The sequence below is a fragment of the Enhydra lutris genome, unplaced genomic scaffold (assembly GCF_002288905.1).
Source record: "Enhydra lutris kenyoni isolate GAN:26980312 unplaced genomic scaffold, ASM228890v2 scaffoldscaffold21, whole genome shotgun sequence".
Lineage (NCBI taxonomy): Eukaryota > Metazoa > Chordata > Mammalia > Carnivora > Mustelidae > Enhydra > Enhydra lutris.
The window spans coordinates 10,765,057-10,790,573 of NW_019154105.1; the positions used below are offsets into that span (position 1 = coordinate 10,765,057).

The 25,517-nt window shown below is 39.8% G+C and overlaps 1 protein-coding gene across 1 annotated transcript in view; it reads right to left on the reverse strand.

Annotated features, from left to right (window-relative positions):
• The window catches only part of LOC111148909 (solute carrier family 4 member 4), a 348,265-nt gene that overhangs the window by 113,857 nt on the left and 208,891 nt on the right, over positions 1-25,517 (reverse strand). Inside the window, exon 8 of the mRNA XM_022505690.1 lies at positions 216-373. Within this exon, the coding sequence (XP_022361398.1) occupies positions 216-373 (158 nt within the window). The remainder of the gene's footprint in view (positions 1-215; positions 374-25,517) is intronic.

The following is a 25,517-nucleotide window of genomic DNA, read 5'->3' on the forward strand; positions in this document are numbered from 1 at the left end:
TCCTTATAAATAAATTAGTACATGGCCCAAATAATTATTATAATTGTTATTATTACTATTATACAAGTGCCAAGTAATTTAATAGCATGAAAGGCTAAACCATTATTTCAGATCAAACCTTTCCAATATGCGTGCTCTGGATGCATCTCTGATTCTCTAGCCAAAACCACTCTATAAGCACACAGTAGACCCCAGCAGGTCAGGGAACAGCTTACCTTGTGGGCACAGGGACCTCAGTCAGGGCACCCAGCATGACTGCCTGCTGGAGCCGAACAAAGGCAATGAAAGGAGTATCCAAGAAGTCAACTTCCCCAACAAGCACATTGGAGGCTTCTGCATCACGTGGCAGTTTTTTCATGAACTTATTCTTCAGCTGCATGGGAAGAGCCAAGAAAACACAATTTATTTCCAGAGAAGGGAACAAAAACAGATAATCCATCTATCACCCAAGGCAATTCCTTTATATGAGTCTACACACAACAGGCTCTAGCTAGCCATTTTTCTATTACATTTAACCCTTCTATTATAATAAACATTACTCTGTACTTTGGATTCAAAAATATTGAAGGTATAATCACATGGCTTACACCTAAAACTATGTTTACATATAAAACTATTTATTTATTTATTCACTTGCTCAATAAATGTAAGTTGAGAGTCTACTATGAGCCAGGCATTGATCTAACCCCTAGGAATACAGGGATAGATCAACAAATTCTATCTTCCTTGGGTCATATTCCACCAGAAGAGAAATAAAGTATTATTTAAAGTAATGATAAGTGCTAAGAAGGAAAAATAAAACAGGCTGGAAGGTACTATTTTAGACAGGGTAGTCAGGGAAAGCCTCTGAAGAAGTACATTTTACACTGGATTGAGGGGACAAGCCATGCAATGATCTGCTCAAAGAATATTCTAGGCAAAGAGAACAGCAAGTGCAAAGGCTTGAGGCAGAAAAGAGCTTGGCAGAGAGGTAGAGTAAGAGGTGAGTGCGGGGGTAGTTAAAGGAGCAAAGAAGAGAAAACAGCAGCAAACGAAAAATCGCACAGGTGTGGGGGGCAGATGGTAAGAGCCTTGAAGGCTACCATAAGGAGTTTGGGAAGTTTTAGGTGGGACTTGCCTACTAAAAACCCAGGTGGAAAGGTGAAGTTGGAAGACGTACATTTAGAAGATATTACCACATAAAGAGAATTTAGGACTATGAGACAGGATGACACAACCTTGAGTGTGAGTGTAGATAGAGAAGAGGGATAAGACCTAAACGCTGGGCCACTTTATCTTTTATAGGAATGGGAGGAGATCTCAGCAGAGGACACCCTCAAAGAGCAGCCAGTCAGGTCAGAGGAAAACCAGGATACACCAACTATCAGGTGAAGAAAGGGCTCGATGAAGAAAGTATATCCGCTGAGTCACAGGCTGCTGAAAGTTCAAATAAGATGAGAACTAAGAATGGATGAATGAAATTCATCAAGATGGAGGTGCTGGGTGATCTTGACAAGAGCAGTTACGGTGGACACCAGAGTGCCCAGTGAAGAACAGGAAGTGAAGAAGTGGAGACAGGCAGTAGAGAGAATTATTTCGAGAAATGTTGCTACCAAGAAAAGGCAAGGAATAGGAAAGTAGGTAAAGGAAAACATAAAATAGAGAATTTCTTCTAAATGGCAAGTGTGCTAACACTTTGGAATGTTAATGAGACAGATTACTGCGGCAGGAGATACAGGGGACAACCACAGAAGTAGTTCAAGTAACCTTGAACTATGGAAACAAGAACTGAGAAGTAAGCTGAGGAGGAAGGGAGGGATGGTAGGTGGAAATTTGAGGAGGGTGGTAAAAGTATAAAGAGATTTTTCTTGGGGAATAAAGGTTGCTTCTTATGGTCACTTGGAAAGCTTATCTTATAGGTGTAATTTGTCCCTTTCCTGGGCTTCCCCAAGTTCCACTTAGAACAGACCTATTCAAGCACTCTTCAGTGAATGGGAAACACCTCCCACAGCTCAAGGAAGACATTTCAACAATTGTGGAAGATGGAGATAAGAACTTTGCAGGGCTATATGAAAGGCACAGATTTCTGATATATACTAATCATCAATAGTTACCAGGGAACTCCATACTTTTTGCCATGAATTACTGTTGAGATGGGAAATGGCAGACATGGTCCAATCTCCCCCAGTAGTAAAATGGTTACAGTAAAAAAAAAAAAAGTTATAGGGGTTATAATAACAATTTCCATTTTTTTCCCTTCATCACACTCTTCTTTTTTTTTTTTAATTTCTTTTCAACATAACAGAATTCATTGTTCGTTTGTTTGTTTTTTTTTGTTTTTTTTTAATTTTATTTTTTATAAACATATATTTTTATCCCCAGGGGTACAGGTCTGTGAATCGCCAGGTTTACACACTTCACAGCACTCATCATAGCACATACCCTCCCCAATGTCCATAATCCCACCCCCCCAACCCCCCTCCCCCCATTAACCCTCAGTTTGTTTTGTGAGATTAAGAGTCACTTATGGTTTGTCTCCCAATCCCATCTTGTTTCATTTACTCTTCTCCTACCCCCTTAAGCCCCCATGTTGCATCTCCTCTCCCTCATATCAGGGAGATCATATGATAGTTGTCTTTCTCCGATTGACTCACTTCGCTAAGCATGATACCCTCTAGTTCCATCCACGTCGTCGCAAATGGCAAGACTTCATTTCTTTTGATGGCTGCATAGTATTCCATTGTGTATATATACCACATCTTCTTTATCCATTCGTCTGTTGATGGACATCTAGGTTCTTTCCATACTTTGGCTATTGTAGACATTGCTGCTATAAACATTCGGGTGCACGTGCCCCTTCGGATCACTACGTTTGTATCTTTAGGGTGAATACCCAGCAGTGCAATTGCTGGGTCATAGGGTAGTTCTATTTTCAACATTTTGAGGAACCTCCATGCTGTTTTCCAGAGTGGTTGCACCAGCTTGCATTCCCACCAACAGTGTAGGAGGGTTCCCCTTTCTCCACATCCTCGCCAGCATCTGTCATTTCCTGACTTGTTAATTTTAGCCATTCTGACTGGTGTGAGGTGGTATCTCATTGTGGTTTTGATTTGTATCTCCCTGATGCCGAGTGATGTGGAGCACTTTTTCATGTGTCTGTTGGCCATCTGGATGTCTTCTTTGCAGAAATGTCTGTTCATGTCCTCTGCCCATTTCTTGATTGGATTATTTGTTCTTTGCGTGTTGAGTTTGCTAAGTTCTTTATAGATTTTGGACACTAGCCCTTTATCTGATATGTCATTTGCAAATATCTTCTCCCATTCTGTCAGTTGTCTTTTGGTTTTGTTAACTGTTTCCTTTGCTGTGCAAAAGCTTTTGATCTTGATAAAATCCCAATAGTTCATTTTTGCCCTTGCTTCCCTTGCCTTTGGCGATGTTCCTAGGAAGATGTTGCTGCGGTTGAGGTCGAAGAGGTTGCTGCCTGTGTTCTCCTCAAGGATTTTGATGGATTCCTTTCTCACATTGAGATCCTTCATCCATTTTGAGTCTATTTTCGTGTGTGGTGTAAGGAAATGATCCAATTTCATTTTTCTGCATGTGGCTGTCCAATTTTCCCAACTCCATTTGTTGAAGAGGCTGTCTTTTTTCCATTGGATATTCTTTCCTGCTTTGTCGAAGATTAGTTGACCATAGAGTTGAGGGTCTATTTCTGGGCTCTCTATTCTGTTCCATTGATCTATGTGTCTGTTTTTGTGCCAGTACCATGCTGTCTTGATGATGACAGCTTTGTAATAGAGCTTGAAGTCCGGAATTGTGATGCCACCAACTTTGGCTTTCTTTTTCAATATTGCTTTGGCTATTCGAGGTCTTTTCTGGTTCCATATAAATTTTAGGATTATTTGTTCCATTTCTTTGAAAAAAATGGATGGTACTTTGATAGGAATTGCATTAAATGTGTAGATTGCTTTAGGTAGCATAGACATTTTCACAATATTTATTCTTCCAATCCAGGAGCATGGAACATTTTTCCATTTCTTTGTGTCTTCCTCAATTTCTTTCATGAGTACTTTATAGTTTTCTGTGTATAGATTCTTAGTCTCTTTGGTTAGATTTATTCCTAGGTATCTTATAGTTTTGGGTGCAATTGTAAATGGGATGGACTCCTTAATTTCTCTTTCTTCTGTCTTGTTGTTGGTGTAGAGAAATGCAACTGATTTCTGTGCATTGATTTTATATCCTGACACTTTACTGAATTCCTGTACAAGTTCTAGCAGTTTTGGAGTGGAGTCTTTTGGGTTTTCCACATATAGTATCATATCATCTGCGAAGAGTGATAGTTTGACTTCTTCTTTGCCAATTTGGATGCCTTTAATTTCCTTTTGTTGTCTGATTGCTGAGGCTAGGACTTCTAGTACTATGTTGAATAGCAGTGGTGATAACGGGCATCCCTGCCGTGTTCCCGACCTTAGCGGAAAAGCTCTCAGTTTTTCTCCATTGAGAATGATATTTGCGGTGGGTTTTTCATAGATGGCTTTGATAATATTGAGGTATGTGCCCTCTATCCCTACACTTTGAAGAGTTTTGATCAGGAAGGGATGCTGTACTTTGTCAAATGCTTTTTCAGCATCTATGGAGAGTATCATATGGTTCTTGTTCTTTCTTTTATTAATGTCTTGTATCACATTGATTGATTTGCGGATGTTGAACCAACCTTGCAGCCCTGGAATAAATCCCACTCGGTCGTGGTGAATAATCCTTTTAATGTACTGTTGAATCCTATTGGCTCGTATTTTGGCGAGAATTTTTGCATCTGTGTTCATCAAGGATATTGGCCTGTAGTTCTCTTTTTTGATGGGATCCTTGTCTGGTTTTGGGATCAAGGTGATGCTGGCCTCATAAAATGAGTTTGGAAGTTTTCCTTCCATTTCTATTTTTTGGAACAGTTTCAGGAGAATAGGAATTAGTTCTTCTTTAAATGTTTGGTAGAATTCCCCCGGGAAGCCATCTGGCCCTGGGCTTTTGTTTGTTTGGAGATTTTTGATGACTGTTTCAATCTCCTTACTGGTTATGGGTCTGTTCAGGCTTTCTATTTCTTCCTGGTTCAGTTGGGGTAGTTTATATGTCTCTAGGAATGCATCCATTTCTTCCAGATTGTCAAATTTGTTGGCGTAGAGTTGCTCATAGTATGTTCTTATAATTGCCTGTATTTCTTTGGTGTTAGTTGTGATCTCTCCTCTTTCATTCATGATTTTATTTATTTGGGTCCTTTCTCTTTTCTTTTTGATAAGTCTGGCCAGGGGTTTATCGATCTTATTAATTCTTTCAAAGAACCAGCTCCTAGTTTCGTTGATTTGTTCTATTGTTTTTTTGGTTTCTATTTCATTGATTTCTGCTCTGATCTTTATGATTTCTCTTCTCCTGCTGGGTTTAGGCTTTCTTTCTTGTTCTTTCTCTAGCTCTTTTAGGTGTAGGGTTAGGTTGTGTACCTGAGACCTTTCTTGTTTCTTGAGAAAGGCTTGTACCGCTATATATTTTCCTCTCAGGACTGCCTTTGTCGTGTCCCACAGATTTTGAACCGTTGTGTTTTCATTATCATTTGTTTCCATGAATTTTTTCAACTCTTCTTTAATTTCCTGGTTGACCCATTCATTCTTTAGAAGGATGCTGTTTAGTCTCCATGTATTTGGGTTCTTTCCAACTTTCCTCTTGTGATTGAGTTCTAGCTTCAGAGCATTGTGGTCTGAAAATATGCAGGGAATGATTCCAATCTTTTGATAACGGTTGAGACCTGATTTAGGACCAAGAATATGATCTATTCTGGAGAATGTTCCATGTGCACTAGAGAAGAATGTGTATTCTGTTGCTTTGGGATGAAATGTTCTGAATATATCTGTGATGTCCATCTGGTCCAGTGTGTCATTTAAGGCCTTTATTTCCTTGTTGATCTTTTGCTTGGATGATCTGTCCATTTCAGTGAGGGGAGTGTTAAAGTCCCCTACGATTATTGTATTATTGTCAATGTGTTTCTTTGATTTTGTTATTAATTGGTTTATATAGTTGGCTGCTCCCACGTTAGGGGCATAGATATTTAAAATTGTTAGATCTTCTTGTTGGACAGTTCCTTTGAGTATGATATAGTGTCCTTCCTCATCTCTTATTATAGTCTTTGGCTTAAAATCTAATTGATCTGATATAAGGATTGCCACTCCTGCTTTTTTCTGATGTCCATTAGCATGGTAAATTCTTTTCCACCCCCTCACTTTAAATCTGGAGGTGTCTTCAGGTTTAAGATGAGTTTCTTGTAGGCAACATATAGATGGGTTTTGTTTTTTTATCCATTCTGATACCCTGTGTCTTTTGATTGGGGCATTTAGCCCATTCACGTTCAGGGTAAGTATTGAGAGATATGAATTTAGTGCCATTGTATTGCCTGTAAGGTGACTGTTATTGTATATTGTCTCTGTTCCTTTCTGATCTACTACTTTTAGGGTCTCTCTTTGCTTAGAGGACCCCTTTCAATATTTCCTGTAGAGCTGGTTTGGTATTTGCAAATTCTTTCAGTTTTTGTTTGTCCTGGAAGCTTTTAATCTCTCCTTCTATTTTCAGTGATAGCCTAGCTGGATATAGTATTCTTGGCTGCATGTTTTTCTCGTTTAGTACTCTGAATATATCATGCCAGCTCTTTCTGGCCTGCCAGGTCTCTGTGGATAAGTCTGCTGCCAATCTAATATTTTTACCATTGTATGTTACAGACTTCTTTTCCCGGGCTGCTTTCAGGATCTTCTCTTTGTCACTAAGACTTGTAAATTTTACTATTAGGTGACGGGGTGTGGACCTATTCTTATTGATCTTGAGGGGGGTTCTCTGAACCTCCTGGATTTTGATGCTTGTTCCCTTTGCCATATTGGGGAAATTCTCTCCAATAATTCTCTCCAATATACCTTCTGCTCCCCTGTTTCCTCTTCTTCTGGAATCCCAATTATTCTAATGTTGTTTCGTCTTATGGTGTCACTTATCTCTCGAATTCTCCCCTCGTGGTCCAGTAGCTGTTTGTCCCTCTTTTGCTCAGCTTCTTTATTCTCTGTCATTTGGTCTTCTATATCACTAATTCTTTCTTCTGCCTCATTTATCCTAGCAGTGAGAGCCTCCATTTTTGATTGCACCTCATTAATAGCTTTTTTTATTTCAACTTGGTTAGATTTTAGTTCTTTTATTTCTCCAGAAAGGGCTTTTATCTCTCCGGAGAGGGTTTCTCTAATATCTTCCATGCCTTTTTCGAGCCCGGCTAGAACCTTGAGAATCGTCATTCTGAACTCTAGATCTGACATATTACCAATGTCTGTATTGATTAGGTCCCTAGCCTTTGGTACTGCCTCTTGTTCTTTTTTTTGTGAATTTTTCCGCCTTGTCATTTTGTCCAGATAAGAGTATTTGAAGGAGCAAGTGAAATACTAAAAGGGTGGCAACAACCCCAGGAAAATATGTTTTAGCCAAATCAGAAGAGATTCCAAATCGTGAGGGGGGAGAAAGGGGATCAAAAGAGGTTAAGAAAGAAGAAAAAAAAAAAAAAAAAGAAACAATTAAAAAAAGAAAACCAATAAAGAAAAAATATAAAAAGGAAAAAAAGAATATATATATTAGATAAACTAGTTAAAAAACGTTAAAAAAGGAAAGGGTAAAAGTTAAAAAAATTTAGCAGAAGAGAAAAATAAATTGAAAAAGAAAAAAAATTAAATTAACTGCAAGGCTAAAGAATCATGGGGAGAAAGCCATGAGTTCCGTGCTTTGCTTTCTCCTCCTTTGGAATTCCGCTGCTCTCCTTGGTATTGAAACTGTACTCCTTGGTAGTTGAACTTGGTCCTGGCTGCGTTTCTTGTTGATCTTCTGGGGGAGGGGCCTGTTGTAGTGATTCTCAAGTGTCTTTGCCCCGGGCGGAGTTGGACCGCCCTTACCAGGGGCCGGGCTGAGTAATCCGCTCGGGTTTGCTTTCGGGAGCTTTTGTTCCCTGAGCGCTTTCCGTAGAGTTCCGGAGGGCGGGAATGAAGATGGCGGCCTCCCGGTCTCCGGCCCGGGGGAGCCAAGAGCCTGGGGCCCCACTCCTCAGTGCGCCCTCAGAGAACAGCGCCCAATGACTCCCGTCACCCTGCCTCCGGCCGCGCTCCGAGCTGACCGAGCCTGCGACCGGTTCAAGGTAACCCCGGGCTTAGAGCTTACTCCTCGGCTCTGTCTCTGTAGCCGGCTTCCCCGTTCTAATACCTGTAAGCTCTGCGACACTCAGACACCCCCGATCCTTCTGTGACCCTGCGGGACCTGAGGCCACGCTGACCCTACGTGGGCTTCACCCCGGTTAAGCCTCTGGAGCGATGTCCCTCAGCGGAACAGACTTTTAAAAGTCCCGATTTTGTGCTCCGCTGCTCCGCCGCTTGCCGGGAGCCGGCCCCTCCCCCCGCGGTCTATCTTCCCGTCGCTTTGGATTCACTTCTCCGCCAGTCCTACCTTTCCTAAAATGGTTGATTTTCTGTTTCTAGAGTTGCTGTTCTTCTTCTCTTCGATCTCCCGTTGGATTTGTAGGTGTTTGCAATCTTTAGATAAGCTATCTAGCTGATCTCCCGCAACCTGAAGTAGTCTCAGCCTGCTACTTATCCGCCATCTTGACTCTCTCCCCAGAATTCATTGTTTTTGCACCACACCCAGTGCTCCATGCAATACGTGCCCTCCTTAATACCCACCACCTGGCTCCCCCAACCTCCCACCTCCCACCCCTTCAAAACCCTCAGATTGTTTTTCAGAGTCCATAGTCTCTCATGGTTCACCTCCCCTTCCAATTTCCCTCAACTCCCTTCTCCTCTCCATCTCCGTATGTCCTCCATGTTATTTGTTATGCTCCACAAATAAGTGAAACCATATGATAATTGACTCTCTCTGCTTGTCTTATTTCACTCAGCATAATCTCTTCCAGTCCCATCCATGTTGCTACAAAAGTTGGGTATTCATCCTTTCTGATGGAGGCATCACACTCCATAGTGTATATGGACCACATCTTTGGGGTTTTTTCCTCTCTCTCTCTCTCTCTTGTTTTTGTTTTTTGTTGTTGTTTTTTGTTTTGTTTCATTTTGGTAAGCTCTACACCCAACGTGGGGCTTGAACTTACGACCCTGAGATCAAGACTCAAATGCTCTACCTACTGAGCCACCCAGGCACCCCCATTTGCAGAGTTTTTAACTGGAGAAAATAAGTGACATGAGAAGTAATCCCTAAAACTCCATCACCCTCATTAGCATTTTTACAGAATTTTTAAAATTTGGTAGTGCATATAAGAAGCAAGCTGTGAGGCAAAAAGCAAGGACATCAGAGCTAATAATTTAGTGGAACCAAATAAACACAAAGAAAAAGCAAAGGCAAGATATTTAGATGTTAGGAACACGACTACTTCTAAGAAGTAAGGGAATTTTCCAAAGTTTATACCATTAGTCCTCCAAGAAATGTTAATATTTAAAAAAAAAAAAAAAACTATTTGAGTCTATAAATAGTGAAAGAGCAGCAGCCATGGGAAGGGTCTAAAAACATCAAATTGCCAAAACTGTTATTATCACCTAAGGAAGTTGCAGTAACGAATTGTTTTCTAAAACACAGAGTAGAGTACAGGGTATGGCTAAGTGGCACAAACGCCTAACAAAATATCATTCCTAGAATAATCTTCCTTGGGTTCTTTCCAGAGAGTTCCCACTACCAACAGCTCCATAATAATCTGATTTTATTTCCCATCTCTCCAGCACACTCTTTGCTCTGTCTAATTAGGCAGGTAATCTGATAATCTTATTCAGTTTATGTAGACTCCCACATTCATTATAAAAACTTTCCTTTCCACATTTCTACCTTTTCTAAACATCCTTTTACCTCCTCTAAACATCTAAGCATAAGCCATTTAACTATCTCAACCCCACTTTCTTGGGAACTCTGGAAGCACTTACTTCTGAATCATAGTTTTGAAAGTTTAAATCTTTTCCCCAAATTTCCTGAGGGTGAGAATAATTTATCCCCCCATTGTACTGGGCACCTACACTGCACATAACTCAGCTATAATAAATATTATGAATGGAAAGAATGAGCTCTGTAGCACTAAAAGTCAGACCAAAATCCATCAAATGCCCAGGAACGTTAGCTTCCCAAGCCTCACTCTACAACCTGTCTAGATCTGTCACTAATTAACTACCTGATTCACAATACATAAAGAACAGCCCACAGTCGATTATATTCCTCTACAAAATGTCTTAGAGTACTATGCTACATTTACTGAGATTATCATCCCCATATTGGAAAAATAGGAGTATATTTTTAAGGCCAAAGGAAGTAAACTATATTCTACATGCTCTAAAGAGACGTAGTTCTAAAGACATGTTCCTTTAGATCAGAAGATCTCAAACTGTGTTTGTGAAATGCTAGTGTTCTCAGAGAAACTAACAGCTTTTCTAAAATAAACATGTATGGTATCAGAGGTACCTCAGAACTCAGCCCCTGAGTGGCTCTTTCCTATCTACACACATTCCCTGGGTGAGTTCATCAAAACTCATGCCTTTAAACACCTTCTATATGCTGATGACTCACATATTTATATCTACAGCCAGGACCTCCTCCCTGAACTCCAGACCTGGAACATCTCCACCTGGATGTCTAATAAGCATTTCAAACTTCACTTATCCAAAAACTGAGCCCAAGAACAGTCTCTTCAAACTGGCTCTTCCTGCAGTCTTCCTCATCTGGCCAATGGCAACCATTCTTCCATTGCTAAGGCCAAGACCTTACTGTCATCTTAGACACTTACCTTCCTCTCACACACCATGCCCATTCTACCAGCAAATCCTATTGAATCCACATTCAAAGTATATCCAGAATCTGATTATTTCTCACCACCTCCACTGCCTCTACCCTCGTCCACTATCATCCACTACAATCATCTCTCTCTCCAGGATAATGGCACTGGCTTCCTGGCTGGATTATCTGCTTCTGCTCTTGCCTCCAGTCTATTCACCAAAGTAGCCAGAGCATTCAAAACAGGAGTCAGATCCTGCCATTCTGCTTCTCAAAGCCATTTCAATAAGAGGGAAGGCAATGCTGTCAGGACAAGTCACAACCTCAGCATCATCTGACTTCTTATCTACAATCTGACCCTATTTCCTCCTGCTCTCCTCCAGTCTTCTCCATGCCCACCACTCCAGACTCCATGTCCTCCCTCAAACATGCCAGGTACACTCTAACCTCAGGGCCTTTATACCTGCTGTTGCTTCTGAATGTAATGTCTTGGAGGAAGCATGGCTTCCTCCTTCACTTCCTTTGGATCTTTATTTAAAAGTCACCTTTTCATCAGTGAGTCTGCCCCCGGCCACATTAGTTAAAATATCAACTTCCTTCTCCCCACAGATTCTTTTCACTCCTTTTCCCTACTTTATTTTTTCCTTCTTTGTACTTATCACAAACATGCCATGTTTTAGCTATTATCTTTACTACTTGCCACCCCACTAGAAAGTAAGTTCCATGAAGGGAGAAATACCTATTTATTTTGTTCAGTGTTGTACCTTTAATGCCTTAAAGAGTGCCTGAAGAGAAAGGCTGAATAAATATCTGTTGACCGAATGAATGGTGGTTATTATTTCTGCTCTTCCCAATAAGCTGTCCAAACTCCTCTCTTAAAGGTTCTAGACATAACCACACTGACAAGGCCATCTAAATGGACAAAAGGCCTGAATATTGCCAATCTTAGTACATTCCTCCCCTAATAACAGTGATTGATCCAAAGGATGGATATGTGACTCAGGCAGGAACCAAACCCTTTTGGTTAATTAGTATTTTACTTGTATAAAGATCAACATTTTTCCTTTCACTTGAGGTTGTCCCCCTCCATGTTGAAAGGGCCTGTCACAAACTGTCCACACTAGGAGAGAATGAGGTCAACACCCGAAAGGAAGTAGACAAAAGCAAGAGAGAAAAACAGATGAAAAGAGAGATTTCTGAGTCCTAAGTCCCAGGCCCTGAGGTCCTGCAACTTCTCCATTCTGTGATCATCAAGAATTCTTACTTACTACATAAGCCAGAAAATTCCATGTTGGGTTTAAATTAATTTGAGGTGATTTCTGACTACTGAAGAGTCCAGACCCTTTGAAAAAAAATGTATTTGTCAAATATATTTGAGGAATATAAGTTAAATAAGATTAAATGTTTCTATACTCCAAATATTCTCAGAGCCTTGAATATGCCTATAAGCCTAGGAATGCTTTATCTCCTACTTGGAGATATATAAGGCATATTATGATATGAAAACATTTTTTTAAAGATTTTATTTATTTGTTTGACAGAGAGAGAGAGATCACAAGTAGGCAGAGAGACAGAGAGGGGGCAGAGGGGTGGGGGAAGCAGGCTCCCCACTGAGCAGAGAGCCCGATGCGGGACTCGATCCCAGGACCCTGGGATCATGACCTGAGCTGAAGGCAGAGGCTTAACCCACTGAGCCACCCAGGTGCCCCTGAAAACATTTTAAAATGCTATTTTGGACAAATTTTCTCACTTCCCATTTAAATCCACTCTAAATTCCATTTAATTCGCTTCAAACTTTATGAATGCCTATAATGTTTAAACCCTGGTAGTGGGCACTGCAGAGAACAGACAGACCCTACTCTAAGAAAAAGTCATAAACATTAAACAAAAAGGTAAAGAATAACCAGAAACTAAAAGAACAAGAGCAAATAATGAAAGCAAGAACAGAATCCAGGGCTTTCAAATCAGGTTGAAAATCACCCAATAAACTCATCTGGATTGAATTCCAAAGATAAAGTTTGGAATTCCTTTCCTATATATCACTAGTTGCTTCTCCAAGGGATACACAGCCTGGATTTTATGCGAGGTCAACCATGAGAACACACACAGTGAATACGAATTCCTTTAACCAAACTTGATCTCAACGAAATCGATTTCAAATGGCTGATATGTGGAGCTACAACTGGAACACCACCAACTCTGTGAATCCAGCCAGATGTGTGCAATTCGGATTCCTTTTATACTAGTTTGTATTCTTTCTTCCAGAGTAAGATCTTGCTATAAATACTCAGAAGTATGGCTTGTCCTCTGCCACACATGTTCATTTTTATAATTTCTTGTACTTCCTTACTTTCTGAGTGGTGTTCTAAGACTCAGGGATCACAGTATTAGCATGCCAAGAAACTAGAGATTATGATTGGACAAAGCAGAACAGGTGGACTGATTATGAAAGAGATGGGTTACTTGGGATGATAGCTCTGTGAGATAACATCAAAGTTACTGGCACAAGTGATATGCATCATATATAGCTAATTGAAAAGTCAATCTTCTATACTCTACTCAGGTCCTAGATTCTCCTGCCCTCTTCTTTGAAGGTAATTTTTAGGTTTTCTATATGGGACCCATTACTAAGTAATGGCCAACCAACCATAAACTGACTGGGATGATCATTTGATTAACACTGTGTTCTCCTAGCCTCCTTACTACCACCCTCTGACCAACAGCATCACCTGATAAGTAGGCCCAGACTACCATACTATTCCCAATCACTTAGTCATTTAAACCCTACCTCTTTCGTCTGCCATTAATTAGCATATGTTAGAATGAGTGCATCAGCTATGAAGTGTCACTTTTAACCAGGAATACTCATGGTTTGTCATTTGAATCTGATTTATTAGAATGGATCCTATGGCCTGTTTGATGTTCTTACTACAAGTGATGTTTTTAAAATCATATAAACTTGAGGATACTTTTTCATTATTTTTACAAAGCTTACACCTACTGCTACCACATTCTATGCATTCTCTTTTTTTCTCAATGAGAATAAGTTTAATCTTCCAACCTGTATTTATTCTCAGTTCACCCTGCTTAATGATTCATGTCTACATGCTAACATCCACCTGCTTTCCTGGGTAAAGAGCTGATTCCTGGCTTTCTTATTGGTGTACCTTCCTATCTTCTTTTCTTCCTCTTAGCTTATCTTTTCTTCTTCCTGCTGATTTCTCTCCTTCCACTCTTTCTGAAAATTGATAGCTCTTATTCCTTCCCAAACAAACTCATCTGCTAAGCTCACTATAGATCACTCTGGAACTATATCCTTCCACTGCAAAGAAATCTTTTGTGGTAAAGTAGGGTCACCATACCTATCAGTTTCTTCATGAAAGTCCCAGTTTACCCCATTTCCTGATATAATTGCTATTGCCTTCTTTCATTCTCAAAAGTGTCTCGTGCTAAAAAAAAAAAAATTATATGGTCACCCTATATTTTAATCTCATTGAGGCTGACTCGAGTGGTGCCTCAGATAATGGCTTTGGAGAATAAATCCATGCTATGGAACCTTTAGGATTCAAGGAACTCAAAAGTATGAGAGAACGCCTAGGTCAAACAGCATCTTAGTAAATTATTTATGCTACTTGAGTATAAATTTATTCGTTTACTATACGCAAACAATATTAACTGGTAGGGTAGGAAAAAAGTGCTCTTTCACTCACAAGAGTGAGATGATTCTGCTTCTGTCCCCTCCCTTTCTCTACACCTTGGCGGGGAACGTGGCCAATTTGATGGAGTAGAGTTTGACAAATTCATTGGTACTTTTTTCTACTGGGAAGGTTACAGTGCCTTGAAGACAAGAAGCAAGTGTTTTCTCTTACAGAAAGACAAGTGAATGTATTTAAAAAGATAGCAAGAGAGAGAGAGAGACCTGACATCTTTATCCCTGTGGCTGGTTAGGTAAGGAGACTCAGAACCTGTTTCATAGGCTCAACTATATTTCTCTATCATAACACATGTCTCTTAAGTCTATGAATCCCAGGATTTAGAGTCTGTGTGGGTGGTTGTAGGCCTGGAGCTGTGTATTTAGTGAACTAAAAATGTCCAACCTAAAAAAAAATGTTTCTAAGAGAAACACTTCCAGCTATGGTAAACTAGCTTGCATCACACCAACCCTTCCAGCAAGAAAAACTGCAGAATTTTTATAATCTGCTTAAAGGCATCAGAAAGTTATTGTGACATTAAAAACTTGAGAAACCAATATCCCTGAAAAAGGAAACTGCATAAAGGTGAGGCTAACTTCAGCTCTGATTTTCTTCTAAAGGCATCTTATGATTTCTAGGTAGCTGCAGAGCTCCAGAAATTGAGCAGAGCCTTCAGCAGTTTCAAAGTAACGGACGAGCATGCCAGGCATTCAGCTGGGACCTCTAAAGGACAAGATCCAAGGCTTAAGAGCAAACTAGTAATAGACCAATCCACATAGAGACTGAAACCCAGCTTCCAATCAGCTCAATTCCAGACTGAATATTAGGGTGAACTGTCCTTCACCTAAATGCCAGCCAAAAGCAAAAGTATCATCCTGAGTATCAAATTATCTCTACTATGTACATATTATATCTGACAGTCAATCAGAATTACTAGGCATACTAGCAGATAAAATCAAATGACTGGGACCAAAGAGAAAGAAAAACCAGAAATTAGAAACATAGGAGAGCTACATATTGTAATTACCAGACACATTTTGAAACAACAGTAATATTTTAAAATATTGATTACAATATAGAGAATTTCAGCAGAATCATTTTTAAAGCAAAGTAGATTTCTTGAAGATTAAAAGATACATTATTAACTTATTAAAGTCAATATTACTCATAATATGAAAATATGACATATTAAAATTTATAGGATATAGTTAAACATGTAGATTGGGTAAAATTCATGTCCTTAAATGCAAATATTACAAAAGAAGAAAAGCCAAAGTTTGATGATATGAATATATATCTCAAGAAGTGAGAATAAAAAATGAAACCCAAAGAAGGTATAAAGAAGAAAATAATAAAAATAAGAAAAGAAATCATGACAAAGCAGGCAAATATACTATGCTGGTCATGTTTTATTGCATAATCTGAGTAACAATTATACATATGTGCGCATTTGAAAAATCATCAAGTAATGACTTATAAATGTCTGTATATGTAAATCATATACATATATTCTACTGTAATAAAATATGTATACTACAATGAGTTTCTTAATAAATAAACTATGATTTCATTGCAAATCTGGCTTACATATAGTTCTCCCTTGACAGAAAACCCTTTAAGGGAATCAAGAACAGTGAAAAACTTAAACCATATTCCACAGCCCTAATTCATAAAGGCTTTTGTAAAGGTTGGAAGAGATAAGAGGTAAAATACCTAGCAAGATATAAAGAAAATGTGCGACTCACTCCTTCTCCATTCTTTTTGGTTTTTCCAACATGGAAAGTAAATCTCTCTACTCTCTTCACTCTTCCTATCTCGCATATCAGGGATATTCCCCTGACTGTGTTATGTCTGAAGTGATATATGCCCACCTTTATTTTCCAATAGTATATAAACCATTAATCGCCCACTATTCAACATTAATATAATATAACCTAATCAAGTATACTGTCCTCAGGTTAAAATTAGCTTCCAACAGTGTTAGCATGAAGAAACAAACCATCACAAGGCTACTCACCTTGTGAAAATGAATCTCTGGGATAACTTTTGAAATATGTTTGACCTACCAAGAACTATGTATATTGCTTGGAGTACTCAAACTCTGGGAATCCTGGAGTAATGGCTGGAAACCAGTGCAGTGCCTAGAGCTGGTTTCTATCGTTACTTGACTGTCCCTATCTCCCATCCTCCTCACTACTTTCCAGCAGCCCTCTTGATCCACATACAAAGAAGAGAGCTGATCCAAAATAGTCAAATTCTAAGTCAATTAGCCTATGCCAGCTTTCTCCCCAGGTATGGGGAAAACAACTATTCTCACCAACAGCTCTATTCTGGCCTTTCTTTATAGTTGGGGGTTCCCAGTGTAAATGCAGGTCTACTCTTGTGCTCCAAATTCAAGGAGCTTGTTTTGTTTCTATGCTCTTCACAGCTACCAAGATGAGGCAGAAGGCTCTGCCTAGTTCACCAGGGTTGTACTTTGGGGTTTGCAGCCAAAGGTTCAGCCAGTAATAAAAGGATTCATGGCCTTTGTTTTCCTGTGTGCACACTTCCCTTGATGATCTTCTAAAGAGAATGTTGGACAGAGGACAAGGGTTTGGTGTTTCTGAATAGCCTAGACAAACACCATCTCTTCAACATATCCCAGCACTCTATTCCTAAATCTCCCTTCTTTCTCGTTGTGTGGTTGCCTAACTGGGAAATGGCTGAAGGAGGAAAACAATAAGAATCACTGTTTCATAAGTGTAAACAGGTATTGCTTTTGATTTCAAGACCACATAAGAAAAAAGCATTTTCTATAGTGAGTGCTGTGAAGTGTATAAACCTGGCAATTCACAGACCTGTACGCCTGGGGCTAATAATACATTATATGTCAATAAAAAATTAAAAAAAAAATTTTTAAAGAAAAAACATCTTAAAATGTTTCTGTTACATGAAGATATCCTTTACTCATCCCTTAAGTTAATTTGTGGGACTTCTTTGGTAAACAAACAGAACTAATGGAATAATGTCTATACACATTTTTTTGTTTACTTTTTAATGGAAGCTCTGATTGCCCTTTAGGTTATCTTCAAGCTGTGATTTAGAAGAATATTTCCAAAGATTAAATTTAATAACCACTGCCTAAGAGTCTAAGAGGCCTAATAATAAATAGATAGACAGACTAAATAAATAAATAAATAAATAAATAGGTGCTATTGCTTGACCACCTACAGAATCCAAAATCTAGGCAATCACTTATAATGTTATTAGTAGTGAACATTTATGACATGATCTGAGATTTCCAGAGTATATAAAATAAATATGAAAGAGTGCAAACAAAGTCATTAACTCAGACAAGGTGCCAAAAGGCTCTGTGGCTACATGTTTTTACTTTTAGAACACTCTTCTCCTTTCACTTATTCCATTTTTAAAAATACAAAATGAAAACAATCCCCTGAGGGTGAAAATTTGATTTTCTAATGTTTCCTTCCAAATATAGACATCTTACCACCATTAATGCAAATGATTCTGCAAAGCAGCACATTCACAAATGGCTATTAAACTAAATATAACATTAAGTACAATCCATTAGTTCTGATTTCCTAAATAGGATGAAATTTCAAGTACTGACCTAGTTTAAAATCAACTTGTCAAAATCTCTAGTCACATATTCTTATGTCTTACATCATTAAAAAATCATACTGTCAATATGCTTATAGCTATTTACAGTCTTTGAAATACTTTCACAATTACTAGCTTACTTGAATTCTTATAGCAAGCTTATGAGAAATATATTATTAAACCATTTTCCAGGTGAAAGAAGCTGAATTTCAAGAAGGTGAAGGGACTTCATGAAATTCATGCAGCTAAATGGCCAAGCCAGGACATGAATTCTAACTTCTAATGCTCTGTTCACTTCACTACACTGTGAAACCCTTAAATTTCTGATGAATATATTTTGCTACCCAAAATTTAGAAGATAGGGCTCTGAAATCTCTAAACCTCTTGCACAGGGACTCTTGGATGGCTCAGTCAGTTAAGTGGCTGACTTCAGCTCAAGTCATGATCCCAGGATCAAGTCCTGCATCGGGCTCCTTGCTCAGCAGAGAGCCCGATTCTCCCTCTGTCTGTTGCTCCCCCTGCTTGTGCAGCCTCTCTCTCTCTCTCTCTGACAAATAAATAAAAATATTTAATATATAAAAAAATAAAATAAGATAAAATAAACCTCTTACACAGAAAATCAATGTCAAGCATCTATAATAGCTTAGGCTCTGTACAGATAATCTTTTTTTTTTAATATGTTATTTATTTATTTGACAGAGGGAGATATAGCGGGGAGCCTGATGTGGGGCTCAATCCCAGGACCCTGGGATCATGGCCTGAGCTGAAAGCAGAGGCTTAACAACTGAGCCACCCAGGCACCCCTCTGTACAGATGATCTTTAAAAATTTTAATTAGGCACACTATAAAACATTTAACAGGATTTAATTACTTAAAATAAAATGGATCAGAGAGAGAGAGAAAGAGGGCAGGAAACCCAAATATGGGGAACAGCACCTTAAGAAGTATTTAAAGTAAATCAAGAATCTGTAAACTCCAGGTGGTACTTGGGTTAGGTAATGTTTTTAGAAGTTAATTTTCCTCTTTTATTGTTGTGTCATGAATTCTGCTGTACATATAAGCAGGTCACCTGCTCCATGCATTAAGGAAGGAGACCTGAAATACTCATTAATCTATTTGAGGAAAAATGCCCTTTGCCTGGATTCCTGCCCTCCCTGCCCTGTCCCTTTGATGCTAAATACAACTTGTGCTTCCAAACTCTAGCCAAGAATTGTAAGGAGAGGAAGCTTGACCTTGAGGCACCCAACTTTCCCTGACATTGTTCTACCACCGGACCCTAGTCTTCCCTCTGTGATTATAGTTATCACAGTGCATTCAGTCACAGCCAAGTCAATCACTGGACACTTTTATTAGAAAAGTACCTTTAAAGGGGGGGTCTGGGCACCTTGGGCAGCTAAGTCAGTTGAGCATCTGACTCTTGACTCCCGGGTTTGGCTCAGGTCTGTGATCTTACTGGCTATGGTATCAAGCCCCACATCAGGCTCTGCACTCAGTGGGGAGTCTACTTGTGGGATTCTCTCCCACCCCCCACCACGTGCTCTCTAAATATTTTAAAAAATAAAAATAAAAAGGGTTCTAAAGTACCTTATATTAAGGGACCACATGTTATTCTACTTTGGTCCCCGGTGCCTTATCAGGGCATAGCCTTGCATTAAGTGCTCACTAAACACCTGTTAAAGGCACAGAATCTAGGTGACAGCACCTGTGTTGTAGTGTCCTTAGACTCCACATAACACAGGTGAGGACACTGAAGGTCCAGGAAAGGTGCTCCATTTGGTGGTAACAAACTTGAAAAAGTCTCTGCAGAAGCAAAGAGCCTTTACTGGTTCTAAAACTTGTGAGCATGGGTCAATGAAAAATAACTTTTCTATCAGGGTTGCTTGGTAGCTACCATTCGTTGTTTTTTGTTTGTTTTGTTTTGTTTTTAAATCCCTGCTAAAGTGCTTTAAAGTCCCAACCTTCTCTGGGATTTATCAGGAAAATTTTGAAAGGCAGTCCTGCTTTTGGAGAATGGTTGCACACTGAATCCCTTCTAATTTAAAATTTCAAATCGCTGTTTGATAAAACTGCATTCAAAAAGCACCATCACCAAGAGGCACAGTGGCCTTCAATAATGATTTTTAAATTATTAAGAGTAATACTAATGATTACTAACATTTTTTAATCAATAGTTCTTAGCCAGATATCAGACCAGGAACTTTGCATGAGTTACCTTATTAAATTCTCACCACATTTCTATCAGCAAGTTGTTGTTGTCACTATTTACCCATTAGGAGATGAGACGTAGAGATTACACAACTTAAGACTATGAAACTAGAAAAGGCAGAGTAAGGATTCAACCAAAGTCTGTCTCCAGAGTCCAAGCTTTACCAGGCTAAGCTCAGTGACTGTTCTCCAGCTGTTTTAAACCCAGGTAGAGAGAAGGAATAAGCTTTGGGGTCAGAGCTTTACGCAAACCTCAGTCCTTCCTCCTCCTACTTGTGGAACAATGGGCAAATGACTTCATTTCTCTAAGCTGATTTCCTCATCTATAAAATGGGGATCATAGGATTAAAAGGAGTAGATGAATGATGTTTGAAAGTGTTCAAGCAGAGTGCTGAGCTAGTAACAGACCCCTCAAAAATGTGTTCAAAGGAGGAATATTATGAGACTCTGAACCAAGAGAACATCAGTGGGGATGGGAGTTGAGAAGAGATTTGAGAAACAGCAAAAGGCAGAGCATACAGGATTTGTGGAATGCCCGGACAGAGGGAGTGAGGGGAAAGAAGAGTTGAGAATGATTCCCAACATTAGAACTATGTTTTTTCAAATGTCCAGTGCTCCCTAACATCAAAAACAAATATTTCACCAATACTGATGAACAACAAGTTCACCACTAAAAATCTGACTGAGCACTAAAAACAACCTGCACCCTAAAGTTTCACTTTATCTTAACCTAAGCAACAAAATGGTAACAATAATTATAATCATGTTAGAGCTTTAATAACATCCTAGAATATATGGGGAAGAGGTAACTGGCACAATAAAATTTTTCTCTCCCAAAGGAATAAAGTAAAAGACAGATCAGCCCCATATTTAATTCAGATAAAATTTTCTGAATTCTAGGAAGAAATCTCTTCCCCAGTTTGTATCACAGACTTAAATACATATACCCATCCAGTATAATGCTTTTGTAGGCAAGTTAATTCTACCAAGCTTATAGATGCATGGCTTTTTAACTAGAGAAGGCTGCAGAGATACCTTCCCCAGAATAAGGCTGAAAAATCAGATAAATGGAAGGTTGACAAGAACGTGGGAGGATGAGTGCAGCTATATAGTAAAACAAACATAATTCCTCATGGTAACAAGGCCATTTTATCTGCATTCCCTCAAAATGACACCCTTGTCCTTGAATGACCATGTTTTCAGCAGAAAGGGGAAAAAAAAAAAAAACCTTAAAGCTTTACTTCTGACTCTCACCCTACCTATTAATATCTAAAAAGCAGAATCTGTGTACAGTCTTCCCTCTCCTACCCCCAAAAGAAAGATCCTAAACATAGGGTTTCTTCTGTTCTTTCTGCCCCACAATCTCCAGCTGCCACTGGGAGAGAGGGGCTGCAGAGGGAACAATCAAATGAAGACAAAACAAAAATTAGCATCACAGGGTTAATGACTTCAAGAGAAAATTACAGTTTAAGGGGAAATGTTTCATGTGCATTCTCCTCTGCACACATACCAGACAAGATGGCTAATAAAAAAACACAGACTGCTCTTTTAAAAACAAAAAGTGCAAGGGATGAGAGATGAGAGGGTGGGATCATCAGAGGTAATGAAGGCAACTGAGGGTCGAAAGTGAACAGCTCAACCGACACGGATGCAGAGTGCTTTTCTTGGGTGGAAGGTGAGAGGACGCGGCCTGCCACCCCCACCACGTGCCCCACCCCACAGCAGCCCATGAGCTGGACAGGCCTCTGCTCTCCGTGCCCGTGGACCTCAGAGCTGGGGCTTCGGGCTTCGGCCTTCCACTTCTCTGTCCTCACCCACCTCTGCAGTTCCTTTCACCCAGAGCAAGACGGAAGAGCCAGGACTCTTGTCAAAGCACAGAGCAGTGGCTCTAAACTTGGGGTCCCTGGTCGGACTCCAGGGAGTCCACGGGCACTTTGGAAATTATATGCAAGTTTTTGTGCCTACACACTGTGCATTTCTCTGGTGAAAGCATCCATGATTTCATCACAGACTAAATGGGCTGCTGACGTGGAAAATGCATTAGACAGCCTTTAACCTGAAAAGGTACATAATGAAGGCCAAAACTGCTATTCTCTGAGGTTTAGGCCTCTGTGTACAGAGCTCATACTGAAAGCTTTTTGCGGTCCAAAGATGGGGAATTTGTACGAGGAAAAGAGATACTCAGAACGCCACAAGGGGGGAAAGGAAGAGCATCCTTCTATGCTAGACGCACATCACTGGCGAGAACATGTTCCCTAGATGATTCTTGCAGAATCTGGGAAACTGAAAGGGACCCAGAAGGGGCCGATTCTGGCCCTCCTGAGACCCAGAGAAGCTACATATTCATTCAAGGTCACACTCCTGCCGGAGCCGCAGGGGAACAAGAGATGCCCTCCTCCAAGCCCCCTGCTTCTGTTCCCCCACTCCACCAGGACAGAAAATAATTACAAGAATCACCCACTAAAATGCTGTTTTTGAGAAGCCACTGAGTGAACGTTGTTAAATATAGCAGTACTTTCCACTTAGCACATCCAATGTGGTGACAAAAATCAGCCTGCTGAACGACCAAGCAGACGTGGCGCTGCAGACCTGTCTGGGTGGGGCGTTCGTATCTGACTGCTTGGAGCCTAGTAAGCGACTGTCAATAAAACGTCCATCTGCAGAGACAACAGAGGTAAAGCACACCATCTACGGACTTCCAAATGACAGCGAGCCGTTCTCTGAGAATTCAACACTGTCAGCTGGGAAACATTTAAACCAGGTCCATCCAGGGCTGAGATGTACAAGGGACCATATGGCCCCAGCAGAACACTTCAAACAGGCAGCTGTATGGCTATAATTAAATCTGTAGTAGTCATGCTATTATTTATTTAGCAGTTTTTTTTTAACGTACCCTCCACTGAGGTCTCTGAGAACAGGCACCAAATTAGAACAATAGAAAATATGGAAGAAGTAGATAAAGAGAATCAAGGGGAGAATAAAATTCTGGCAGAAAAGCAGACAACAGCTACACAAAGTTTCCTTGAGAGGTTCTCCGTTTTCACCTGGTGAGCTCTGACTGAGCACCAGTAAATCATGTCCACGATTCTGACATGAATATTGAGGTTCACTCGCTCCCTTGTTCCCTAGTTTCAGAGCTACGGTCTACCTCTTTTTTTTTTAATTTCCCAATTTTCCCATTTTTTCCAATTTCCCAATTTTCCCACATTTCTGACATGAATATGGAGGTTCACTCACTCCCTTGTTCCCTAGTTTCAGGGCTACGTTCTACCTCCTTTTTTTTTTTAATTTCCCAATATTTCCAATTTTCTCATTTTTCCCAATTTCCCAATTTTCCCAATTCCCATTTTTCCCAATTTTCCAATTTCCCACATTTCTGACATGAATATGGAGGCTCACTTGCTCCCTTGTTCCCTAGTTTCAGAGCTACATTCTACCTCTTTTTTTTTTTTTTTGAGTTTTCCATTTTTGAATCCCCATGTGCCATTCATTTGACATTCACCAAATCATAAAATCCTAAAAGAACTCAAAGACTATCTAGTCCAATTTCCCACCCAGTGACTTTGGTCCTAACATATAGTCATTCGCTTCTTGTTGAACATATAGTAAAAGCATTCAATTCAAGAATTACCTCAAATGTCACTGCTGGCCACTCCCCAACGCTGGCAGAATTCAGACTCCCTTCTCTCTGCTAAGATATCTACCACCTACATTATTTATGGGTTTATCTCACAATCTGTAATTAGAACCCCTACAAGGCAGAGACTGTGTCCTATTCCTTTTTGTAGTCCTGAACTCTAATACAGTGCTTTGTGTAAGGAGGACTTCATAAAAGCTTCATAAATTAGTGATAAAGCTCTATTTCCTATCTAATTCCTCTTTATATTAAAATAAAAACTACCTCCACGAAACATGTACCCACTATTATATTTTATGCCCATGGCAACAGAGAGTCAATCTATTCTCTTTCACTCTAAAGTAAACTTCACGACTTTCCTACCCTTCAACACTTCTCCTGTCCCAGAGCTCTGGAAAAGTTACTTCAATTATTCCCATTAGCTTAGCGCCCAGGAACCTCACCACCCTACTTACCATAACTACATCCCCTCCACTGTTTTTGAGTAATGGGCACCTTTGAAAAATGTAATTCTGATGAAAGCCATAAACTTTCTATCCAAATAAGGCAGGATTTTTCATACGTTCTTACTCACTTCATGTTTTGAAATTACATAATTTACCTTCACTCCTGTTAAATTCCTTGTGGTTTCAGCCTGTCAGCACCATTCTCTATCTTAAGTCTAGGATTTAAAATCTAGATAGCTAACCTTGCCAATTTTGTGTCCTCTGAGAATCTGAAAAGCGTGCATCAAGTGTTAATCCAAATTGCTAATATATTTGTTGGGGTAGTACAAGCTAAAAAAAAAAATGCCAAGACATTCCATATTTACATTGGTTATGAATGCACATACTTGGTATAAAACCCCTATGATGGTCGCACAGCCCTCAGCCATCGAAGTGCTTACCTCATCACAAACTCTAAGGACGCTTACTACACTCGAGTGGCCGCTCAGAAAAGACATGTGGTCAAAAATGTATTTAAGTTCTTCTATTCCACATACATAGCAATGATTTAGATCACAGGCTAGCAAACTTTTTCTTTGAAAGGTCAACTAGTAAATATTTCAGGCTTTGCAGGAAGCATACATGCCCTGTCACATATTCTATTTTTAAAACTAACTCTTCTTAGCTTCACCATTTTGGGGCCACTGGCAGTCTCTGACCCACGGGCTCTAGTTTGCCAGACATTATCTCTTCAATTCTGAAGCAAATCGCCTATCAGTGAAGATGAGCATTTGACCAAAAATTAAAATAAGCAATTACTCGATGACGGTTGTAGTAGGTGTCATGATAGAAAAAGCATAATGTGCAATAAGACCCTATAGCCACGGTCTTTAACCTAGACCAGAGAGTCACCAGAAACTTCCCTGAAGACATGACAAGTACAGAGGAATGAGTGAGCACCAGTCGTCCGGGCAAGAAGAGCATTTCAGTCAGAAGAAACAGCAGAGGCAAAGGCCCCAAGGCAGGGGCAGACTGACACCTTAATGGACCTAGAAGAACATTTGTGTGGTTGGAGTACAGTCAGTGAGGGAGAGAACCCTGAAAAATGCCTTTGGCTAGAGAACTTAGGCAGGATGGTGCCAGGCTATAAAGGCCGTGCTAGGGATTCTG